At 37.9% G+C, this 11637-nt stretch overlaps 1 protein-coding gene across 1 annotated transcript; it reads right to left on the bottom strand.

The window, feature by feature from the left end:
* Window positions 1-366: 366 nt before the first annotated feature.
* LOC307128966 (tripartite motif-containing protein 16-like) lies at window positions 367-11304 on the bottom strand. The gene is made up of 6 exons (XM_079821058.1): window positions 10656-11304; window positions 7681-7776; window positions 7361-7594; window positions 1364-1532; window positions 1175-1210; window positions 367-957 (listed from the first exon to the last, which is right to left on the bottom strand). Exons 1-6 carry the CDS (start codon window positions 11226-11228, stop codon window positions 437-439), a joined length of 1629 nt encoding a protein of 542 aa, XP_079677184.1. The 5' UTR covers window positions 11229-11304; the 3' UTR covers window positions 367-436.
* Between the last annotated feature and the right edge of the window lie 333 nt (window positions 11305-11637).

Raw genomic sequence — 11637 nt, 5'->3', positions numbered from 1 at the left:
CAACTAAAATATCTTCATTTGTGTCTGAAGATGAACGGAGGTCTGACGGGTGTCGAACGACATGAGGGTGAGGAATTAATGACAGAATTTTCATTTTTGGGTGAACTAACCCTTTAATGGGTAACACTTTATTTTACAGTGTCTTGTTATATATTTTACATATTTTATATTTACCATAATAATAACAACAGTTTAGGATGCATAATTACATGGAACTAACCCTCAACCAAACCCTAATCCTACCCGAACCCTATAGTAAGAACATGTTGTTAATGAAAAATAAATATATATAATTACACTGTAACAACGACACCTTAAAATAAAGTGTGACCTATTAATGTCATGAAGAGAAAGTCAGAGACATCTCAGTGTTTATGATTTATCATGCAGCTCAAAGCATTATGGGTAGAATCTCTCTACAGTCTATTCTGATTCATCAACACAGTTTCACTGATCCAGGATAATAAACCCAAAACCCAGGATAGAGTGTGTGTGTGAATGTGGTCTGGACTGTGTGTATGAGGCTCATTGTGTCAGAGACGCTGTAGAAGGACAGAGTTCCTGCACTGTGATCCACATACACTCCTATTCTACCACTGATGGGCTTTACAGGGAGTTCAGTCTTTATGTTATTGTGTCTGAATGAGTATCTGGAGGAAGAGCAGATCAAACTCCAGGACTGATCATTAGATCCAAACCAACACTCATAACCCCGTCCCTTCCTGCTGATGCTCTTATATGACACTGATATATACACACCATCACCACTCCACTCAATCTCCCAGTAACAGCGTCCACACACACTCTCTCTACACAACACCTGCCAATAATGATTAAATCTGTCTGGATGATCAGGATACGGCTGGACTGTGTCAGTGTTAGTAATCTCTCTGTTCCTCTCAGACAGACGGAGGCGTTTATTCGCTGTGTTCATATCCAGAGTCAGCGGACGGGAATCTGACGGAGATAAAACAGAATCAGGGATGATGAATCTGTCTGATCTTTTAATGGAGCTGAACTCTTCATGTTCAATATATCAGCAGTGTCTCAGTACAGTTTACCAGAGATCACATGATCAACTCTAAAACTCTTCTGTCATGTTTTCTTTCTCCTTCTCCAGGAAGAACATGAACACACTCAGTGAGTTTTTCTGCTTGTTTTCTCAGTGACTTACATTGTAGGAAGTCGTTCCTGGTCCTGGGAACAATGACTGTGGAAATCAACAGACATGAAGAGTGTGATTATCATGTCAAGAGAAAATGATCCCTGCATCCGTTCCTAAGACATTTCTAATATGATCTTCTACATGATATGAGATGATGGAGGATGATTTCTGAGAACAGATGAATCTCCAGGACTTTACCTCTGTCAGAGATCTTCTTCTTCTTCTTCAGCTCCTCTTTGCAGAAATCCTCCAGTTTGTCTCTCAGCTGACGGACAGATTCTCTCACGCCATCAAAAGAGGAGAGAGAACTGAAGGGATTGTCATTGACGTCTGTAGATTCAGGAGGAGCTGAGAGAGACTGGAAACTCTACAGAAAACAGAAATCAAAGCTCATCACCTCCACACTTCAGCCAATAACCTGCACTACTGTCAGATTTGAGCGGCTCTTGTTGATCTTTAGTGACTCTCCTCAATCCAGCACTTTCATAGCATCAGCTTCATTCTTCTCATGTTTCACTTTTAATAAAGCACTTTAAGTTTTATTGAATAATAATCGGCTCCTGTTGCATTATTGAAAGTGAAGGAGCAATACTGTTGTATTATTAAAGGAAATATTATAACATTTCTCATTTTATTCTAATCATTGTCTATATATTGTTGGTTGAATGCGTCGCGTGTCTAGAGATTGTCATTATTTAAAAGCACAGAGTGAAAACAGAGCGAGGTTTTTTATTAGTGATCGGGCAGCGAGTGATGAGGAGAGAGAAACGACAAACTAGAATCTCAATAGAAAGAAAACCAGATCAAATTTATCCACAATCAATTTACTATAAATGAGTTCAGATCTGGATCCTGTTAGGACTGCACGATTTGGGGGAAAATATCAAATTACGATTATTCTTGTTAAAATTGCGATTTAAAATGTGTAATCATATACTGTATATATAACATTTTGTACTTATATATGACTAATAATAATTATTATGGTTTATTATTATTGCTAATAATATATAATAATAATTAACAAAATAAGATATATTACTATTACAATATAATTTTCATTATTATAAAAATATAGTATTTAATAATAAATATAACAATATAATAATAATAATATATATGATAATATATAAATAAATAAATAATTTTACAAAAAAATGTAGGGTTACCTGTTAACATGCAGACAGCCTATGGCTAAAAATTATATGTTTTCATTATAAAATATATTATTATGAAAATCTGTGATATCAATTTCTTAATTTTTGTCAGGACTTATGAAAAATCAAGAACAAGTCTATGTCTTTAATACGAAATATGAGCCTCTTATGAAAAACTCCTGTACACTGGAGAAAACATATGGATTATCATATACATTTATTTAGAGAAATATTGTTTTTCGCTAAACACACTCATGTTTCATTCATACTGAGACCAGAGGGCGCTCTCGAGCAGAAAGAAACGCTTATTAAACATGAAGACAATAAACACACGACTGAGACAATATATGGTGTATTTGAGTTCTTCAAGCCTTCTCGGGGATTGTCATAATAATAAAGTATATTGCAGTGCTAATCACTGTATAGAATACTATAAAATAATAATTCATCGTCTGCCTCATTCTGTGGTGAGAAGCCACATCAGCTCACAAACAGGAAATATCAAACACTCGACTGACGATATGAAGTGAGTTAAAACATTAAACGTTGTTTTTCAAGCGCACGTTATAAGCGACTCAAACTCGCAGTCTTTCAGACGGAGCAGCGTTTACTCCTGATCACAGATCTGCTCTTCACTAACACACTGGACATATATTTATTTCATTAAAATCACAGCCTTTAGGCTTTCATAACCGCACATTAGCCAAATCGTGATTGCGGTTTGATTTCGATTAACCCTCTAGGCGCCACGGTCAAGTTTACTCGACAAGATGCGGCACTGAATAAAACGGCCGATTTTGTCAAATAGGGTGTCAAATTTCGTTTGACCTCCCCTCCACTAAATGGCAGACATGTCATACTTCATCCCTGACTCAAAAAAACGTCATGCTTCTATACACAGACCTGCAAACTCCTCAGAGTAAAAAAGGTGACAGTGTCGCGGGGGGGATTTTAATATGCAAATTACACATTTCTGAGCGTGACTTAAAGAGAATGACACATTTAATATTTTAAAAATGATTTTATTTACAACACGGAAACACCTGGAACTCAAGGAAGTGTTGTGATGCATGACACCTAAAATAAAAGACTGACAGTAGGGGTGTAACGGTACACAAAACTGACGGTTCGGTACGTACCTCGGATTTGAAATCACGGTTCGGTACAGCAGTTTTACAAAATTGCTTTTTATTTATTTTTTATATTTAACAGTGGTTTACTGAAACAGAAAAAAAAGTGTCTGTCCTTGAATTAATTAAATTTGATCTAAAGGTTTATTGAAGATATTTCTGTAAATTATATAGGGAGCCCTTACTTGCACATTAATATTAAAGGTTAACAAAATAGAGCCCAAACTATTAGCCTAAATCCAGTTGCTATTTATTTTTAGGTATAATAATCAACACTCAAATAACACATTGTATGCAAACATATAAACTTCACATAAGGCAGTTTTTGCATTAACTTCTAAATCTAATTATAAAATAGTTTTTTTCTCCAATTCGTTGTTGAAATATAATAGTTTATAGGCTACACAGTGTCTGTCATTTTCATGACAGGTTTATTTAACATGCATGAAATAATCAAGACATCACTAACAGGTTAAGTACAACCCCAAATCAGAAAAAGTTGGGACAGTATGAAAAACGCAAAAAAAAAAAAAAAAAAATAAGTGATTTCTAAATTTACTTTGCCTTGTATTTCATTGCAGACAATATGAACACAAAATATTTCATGTTTTGTCTGGTCAACATCATGTCATTTGTAAATATGCATCCTTTCCTGTCATTCAGACCTGCAACACATTTCAAAAAAAGGTGAAACAGTAAAGCATTTACCACTTTGTAATGTTGCCATTCCTTTTCACAACACTTAAAAGACGTTTAGGGACTGAAGACACCAAGTGATGAAGTGTTTCAGGTGTAATTTTGTCCAATTCTTCCTGCAAACAAGTCTTAAGGTGGGCAACAGTACAGGGTTTTCTTTGTAGCATTTTGCGCTTCGAAATGCACCACACATCACATTCTCTATTGGAGACAGGTCGGGACTGCAGGCAGGCCAGTCAAGTACCCGTACCCTCTTCCTCCGCAGCCAGGACTTTGTAATGTGTGCAGAATGTGGTTTTGCATTGTCTTGTTGAAATATGCATGGACGTCCCTGGAAAAGATATCTTCTTGAAGGCAGCATATTATGCTCCAAAATCTCTATGTACTTTTCAGCATTAATGGTGCCTTCACAGAAGTGCAAGTTACCTTTGCCAAGGGCACTGACACAACCCCATACCATGACAGACCCTGGCTTTTGGACTTGTTGCTGGTAACAGTCTGGATGATCCTTTTCTTCTTTGGTCCGGAGCACACGGCGTCCATTCCTCCCAATAAATACCTGAAATACTGATTCATCTGACCACAGTACACGTTTCCACTGTGTGATGGTCCATCCCAGATGCCTCCAAGCCCAGAGAAGTCGACGGCGCTTCTGGACACTGTTAACATAGGGCTTCCTTTTGGCACAGTACAGTTTTAACTGGCATTTGTGGATGTAACTACGTATTGTGGTACTTGACAAAGGTTTGCCAAAGTAGTCCTGAGCCCATGTGGTGATATCGCTTATAGATTAATGACGATTCTTGATGCAGTGCCGCCTGAGGGATCGGAGATCACGGTTGTTCAGCTTAGGCTTGCGCCCTTGTTCTTTACGCACTGAAATTCCTCCAGATTCCTTGAATCTTTTAATTATGTTATGCACTGTTGAATGTGAAATATCCAAATCTCTTCCTATCTTTCTTTGAGGAACATTGTTTTTAAACATTTCAATAATTTTCTCACGTATTTGTTGGCAAACTGGCGATCCTCGGCCCATCTTTGCTCCTAAAGGATTAGACCTTTCTTGGATGCTGATTTTGTACCAATTTTTGTACCAAATCATAATTACAATCACCTGTTAACATCACCTGTTTCAAATCACATCATTATTTAACACAAATATTACCTCATTACTAGCCCTAAATTGCTCCTGTCCCAACTTTTTTTTAAATGTGTTGCAGGTCTGAATGACAGGAAAGGATGCATATTTACAAATGACATGAAGTTGACCAGACAAAACATGAAATATTTTGTGTTCATATTGTCTGCAATGAAATACAAGTCAAAGTAAATTTAGAAATCACTTCTCTTTTTTTTATTTGCGTTTTCCATACTGTCCCAACTTTTTCTGATTTGGGGTTGTAGAACATAATGAATATATAGGCTAATATAGAGCATATATTTAGTGAAAGAGTTGATTTCTCTAGTGAATAAAATTCTGTGGACACTGAATGTCTGCCTGAGGTAAATGTGATGCTAACGTTAAATTACATTGTTTAGTTTACAAGCAGTTATATTGACGTCTTTCCGCCGTTGAAACACTGATTTAGCGATTACACCACATAAATACATGACAGTAAGTTGTAATGTATCCTCAGCAAACCTTCAGATGGTCAGATGGATTTATTCTTTAGTGTATACTTTGCGTTCACGCGCGTGTCACTGTGATCAGTCACACCACAGAGCGTCAAATCGGCATTTATCGTTTGAATTTCGTGATAAAATGGACTGAATACTTTGTCCCCAAAAAACAAAAACTCTCCGGTTCTACGTAATTCATGTAAATTACCCAATTGACTAAGAAAACGGCGCCGAAAAGTGACAAGTTTCAGGTGTTTATACAAAATCTTCGAGCAAGAGCGCATTGAATCAGTGTGAACAAAAGCGGAGCTAGTGTGCGAGTGAGCCATTTTATCAGAGCAATATTGTCAACGTCAGCGAGTATTTGCATTCGATTATTATTATTATTATTTTCTAATGGCATCAATAAAGCTTACCTGCAATGAAGTGTTGGGTCTTCTATTCGCGGACCCTGATTCTGAAGGGGAATATCTGCCTTCAAAAGATCAGAAGATTCTGAAAGTGAAACTGTAGCCCCACATCAAGCACAAACAGTGAATCCTTTGCCCAATGTAGATGTTCCTTTGCCCAAAGTAGATGTTCCTTTGCCCAATGTAGATGTTCCTTTGCCCAATGTCAGTGGTGGGAACAATGTTTCCCGGGGTCGGAGTGTTCATCGTGAAGTTAGCAGGCGTGTTATGCCTAGTTCACACTGCCTGATTTTAGCCCCGATTTTGACTCGCCGACAGGTTTTGGGAAATCGCAGACAAATGCCTGAAATCATAGGCAAATCGGTGCTCGTGCACGCGAGTGACAATCACGCAGTGATTGTCACGAAATGTGTTCTGACTGAAAAAAAAAACATTGCCGATGACCGACAGCCAATGAGAGAGCAAGATACAGGACAGCGGGAGGTTCGGGGAGGAGTTATAGACCATAATATTAGTATTTTAATAGATATATGTACAGTTATATCAAACAGAAACAAAGCACAAACATTTGCTTGACCAGCCGCAACAGCAAGTAGCACACTGCAAAATTATTTATTTATTATAGAAATCAGAAGGAAAAATGAGGTAAAAAAGTTGAGTAAAAAATGTGAGTGAAGTTTTGAACTGTTTGTGGCACTGTTAAGAGTTTAGCCTCGTTTCCACCGAAATTACCCAGAACAATTTGTACCAGGAACTTTTTTTACAGGAACATTTTCCCCCAGACCTGCTACTGTCTGCGTTTCCACTGCAGTCTAAAGTACCGTGAAGATTAGGCAAATTAGTCCAGAGACGTAGGACTGCGCGACTGAGACTTAAGCAGCGCTGCTTTTGCTGGTTATATATTGGTTTAATAAAGAGGTAATTAAAAAAATAAGTGAATTACAGCCATTGAAGTTTGGATAGTGCATTTTCACGTCTATTCTCAAGAAGGGTGTGACAGTTAAGCGGTTAAGAGATTTCCAGAGCTGAACTGCATCTGTAAGTGCGTCTCTTTCAAAAGAAGACGATCAGATGAGCGTCTGACTGATGATTATATAATAACCCAACACACAGATCAACGGCTCATTCTGCTCTCATGAAATGTTTCTCTGTGAGTCTCTTGTTCTTCTAGATCTATGTTACCTGCAGGAAATGAACGTGATCCTGTGTGTGTGAAAGCTGCTCCAGCTCAGCGTCTCTCCTCCTCAGATCATTGATCTCCTGCTCCAGTCGCTCCAGTCGTCCTTCAGCTCGACTCACTGCAGTCTTTTCCTGATCTCTGATCCGCTGTGTGGCCTCAGAGCGGCTTCTCTCAATGGAGCGGATGAGCTCAGTGAAGATCCTCTCACTGTCCTCCACTGCTGTCTGTGCAGAGCGCTGTTAGGACACACATCACAATCACACAGTGGCTTCAGTGAGTCCTGACTGACACTTCTCAAACTTCTCTTCTTCTCCAGACTCACCTTATGAGCCTCCACAGCCTCTCTCAGCTGCTGAAGATCTTTCTCTCTCTGCTGGATTCTCTGCTGGAACGACCTCTGCGTCTCCTTCAGCCGCTTCTGCAGCACAAACCAATGACAGAGACGCCACTTTATACTGCGCACACTAGAGCATCATGGGAGCTTTTGCTTGCTAACACTTTCTATGAAGCCTGTGTTTATAATCCATTATAAGTATTCTTAGTGCATTATAATACATGCATAATGCCTTATAAACAACCTTATAATGTGTTGTGTCATCTCATGAATAATCAGAACAACAGTAATAATACTTACCTATGTGTGGTTATTAACTATTACGATTATGATGATTTACAACACACGATGAAGATCATTTTAAGTTATAATGGATTATATATCCCATAGTTTCATATCTTTAACTTTCTCAAGTCTCATATCTTTTGCATTGTGCAGATCCGAAGAAAACAATCTTATCTTAACATCTGTACGCTCAGAACAACAAGCACAAAAAGGTATAATTTGTATCAGTGTGAACATCACACCTCATTAGTGAACCAATTACCCAATCATCCAATGTAGTCAAAAAGAGAGAAAAAAGATTTAACAATTAAAAATAAATCAACAGAAAAATAAATGGAATAAATAACAAACCCAAATAACCAATATAATATGAACAAATCATGATGAGAAATAAAAAATTATATTTATATTTCTCATCCTAACAAATTAAACAAAATATATCAAAAGATATATAAAGAATATCAACAGATAATTATACATATATATATATATATATATATATATATATATATATATATATATATATATATATATATATATATATATATATATATATATATAGTTATCTGTTGATATTTTATATATATATATATATATATATATATATATATATATATATATATATATATATATATACTATATAGTATATATATTTGGTACAAAAGCCCCAAACCCCAAAAGTTGGGACAGTATGGAAAACGCAAATAAAAAAAAAAAGAAGTGATTTCTAAATTTACTTTGACTTGTATTTCATTGCAGACAATATGAACACAAAATATTTCATGTTTTGTCTGGTCAACTTCATGTCATTTGTAAATATGCATCCTTTCCTGTCATTCAGACCTGCAACACATTTCAAAAAAAGTTGGGACAGGAGCAATTTAGGGCTAGTAATGAGGTAAAATGGTTAAATAATTATGTGATTTGAAACAGGTGATGTCAACAGGTGATTGTAATTATGATTTGTTACAAAAGCAGCATCCAAGAAAGGTCTAATCCTTTAGGAGCAAAGATGGGCCGAGGATCGCCAGTTTGCCAACAAATACGTGAGAAAATTATTGAAATGTTTAAAAACAATGTTCCTCAAAGAAAGATAGGAAGAGATTTGAATATTTCACATTCAACAGTGCATAACATAATTCAAAGATTCAAGGAATCTGGAGGAATTTCAGTGCGTAAAGGACAAGGGCGCAAGCCTAAGCTGAACAACCGTGATCTCCGATCCCTCAGGCGGCACTGCATCAAGAATCGTCATTAATCTATAAGCGATATCACCACATGGGCTCAGGACTACTTTGGCAAACCTTTGTCAAGTACCACAATACGTAGTTACATCCACAAATGCCAGTTAAAACTGTACTGTGCCAAAAGGAAGCCCTATGTTAACAGTGTCCAGAAGCGCCGTCGACTTCTCTGGGCTCGGAGGCATCTGGGATAGACCATCACAAAGTGGAAACGTGTACTGTGGTCAGATGAATCAGTATTTCAGGTATTTATTGGGAGGAATGGACGCTGTGTGCTCCGGACCAAAGAAGAAAAGGATCATCCAGACTGTTACCAGCAACAAGTCCAAAAGCCAGGGTCTGTCATGGTATGGGGTTGTGTCAGTGCCCTTGGCAAAGGTAACTTGCACTTCTGTGAAGGCACCATTAATGCTGAAAAGTACATAGAGATTTTGGAGCATAATATGCTGCCTTCAAGAAGACATCTTTTCCAGGAACGTCCATGCATATTTCAACAAGACAATACAAAACCACATTCTGCACACATTACAAAGTCCTGGCTGCGGAGAAAGAGGGTACGGGTACTTGACTGGCCTGCCTGCAGTCCCGACCTGTCTCCAATAGAGAATGTGTGGCACATTTCGAAGCGCAAAATGCGACAACGAAGACCCTGTACTGTTGCCCACCTTAAGACTTGTTTGCAGGAAGAATGGGACAAAATTACACCTGAAACACTTCATCACTTGGTGTCTTCAGTCCCTAAACGTCTTTTAAGTGTTGTGAAAAGGAATGGCAACATTACAAAGTGGTAAATGCTTTAATGTCCCAACTTTTTTTGAAATGTGTTGCAGGTCTGAATGACAGGAAAGGATGCATATTTACAAATGACATGAAGTTGACCAGACAAAACATGAAATATTTTTTGTTCATATTGTCTGCATTGAAATACAAGTCAAATACAAATATTTATTTTTTTTATGCGTTTTCCATACTGTCCCAACTTTTTCTGATTTGGGGTTGTATATATATATATATATAATATACATATATATATATATTATTCACGCATAAATCAACAGAAAAAAGAGAAAAAAATCGATTTTTTTTTACAGACCCAAATATAATACACAATGTAATATTAGGGGGAAAAAATTATGTATATATGCATTTTTTTCTGACTGCAACAGAAACTCTTTTTTCTCTCTTTTTGACTACATTGGATGATTGTTGTTTGCTGACAAATCCCCTTTGGGTCGAAACGTGGTCTTTTTTTAATAAATCTTTGGGAGCAGCAACAGCAGTGTGCAGATTCTTGTTCACCGAGTTAAATGCTTTATCTAATCTAGCACCTGCTAAAAGTTTATTGGCCGCGCGCACAATTCTTATTTGAATCCTAATCATATGGTGCCAGTATAAATAGTGTCAGCATTATTTGATCAGTGTGTGATTTCATACCTGGTTCTCTGTCCTCTGTGCTGCGGCTGATACAGTGTAGTGGTTTTTATGTTCGTACATCTTACACAGCCCACATATAAACTTCTGGTCAGTGCGGCAGAAAACCTCCAGGAGTTTATCATGTGTTTGGCAGATCATCTCCTGCAGTCGTCCAGTGGCATCGGTCACTTTATGTGGCTTACGGGAGTGATAGTCCTCATGACGGTCAAAATGAGTTTGACAGTAAGACTCCAGACACACCAGACAGGACTTGACGGCTTTGTGTTTTCTTCCAGTACAGACGTCACACTGCACATCTCCAGCTCCAGCGTAACAGTCAGCAGGAAGTTTAGTCTTCTTCAGTTTCTCCACCACTTCAGCCATCATGGTGTTTTTAGCTAAAGCAGGTCTTGGACTGAAGGTCTGTCTGCACTGAGGGCAGCTGTAGACTCTCATCTGATCCTCCTGATCCCAGCAGCCTGTAATACAGCTCTTACAGTAACTGTGTCCACACGAGATGGTCACTGGATCCTTCAGGAGATCCAGACACACTGAACACATGAACTCATCCTGAGAAAATCTGGCTTCTGCCATTTTACTGAATGAACACAGAGACACAAACACACACCAGCTCGACTACACTTCGGTCTCTCTTTCCCTGAAGTCATGTGATTTCTGCTTCCTGGTTCTGTGTTTGAGTGACGTGTGCAGAACCGGTTTATCTGCAAGTCTATAAAGCGTCACAAAGCCTCATTCCTGCTGAGTTCAGATTCTACAATAGCAAATGCAAAAACCTTTATTAGTGGATTGAGGTGTTCAGTTACAGCTGGAACTAAACTCTGTTGAACAAACCTCATTGTCTGCCGTTCCTAATTCATAGTCTAGAGTAGTGTTTCTCAACGGGGGCGGTACCATACGGGGGGCGTTGGAAGCAAGATTCTTGAAAGGGGGGCGTTCAGGTGTTCCTGTGGGGCGTTCACAAGTTTATACCAAAGATCCTATG

The sequence above is a fragment of the Gobio gobio genome (assembly GCF_949357685.1).
Source record: "Gobio gobio genome assembly, chromosome: 7".
Lineage (NCBI taxonomy): Eukaryota > Metazoa > Chordata > Actinopteri > Cypriniformes > Gobionidae > Gobio > Gobio gobio.
This window is presented reverse-complemented; position numbering and strand designations above follow the sequence as displayed.

Coding starts and splice junctions, on each gene's coding strand:
- LOC307128966 (XM_079821058.1), bottom strand. CDS start 11,228: ATGGCAGAAGCCAGATTTTCTCAGGATGAGTTCATGTGTTCAGTGTGT. Junction 7,777..10,655: donor CACAGAGGACAGAGAACCAG/GTATGAAATCAC, acceptor TTTGTGCTGCAG/AAGCGGCTGAAGGAGACGCA. Junction 1,211..1,363: donor GAAGAAGATCTCTGACAGAG/GTAAAGTCCTGG, acceptor TGATTTCCACAG/TCATTGTTCCCAGGACCAGG.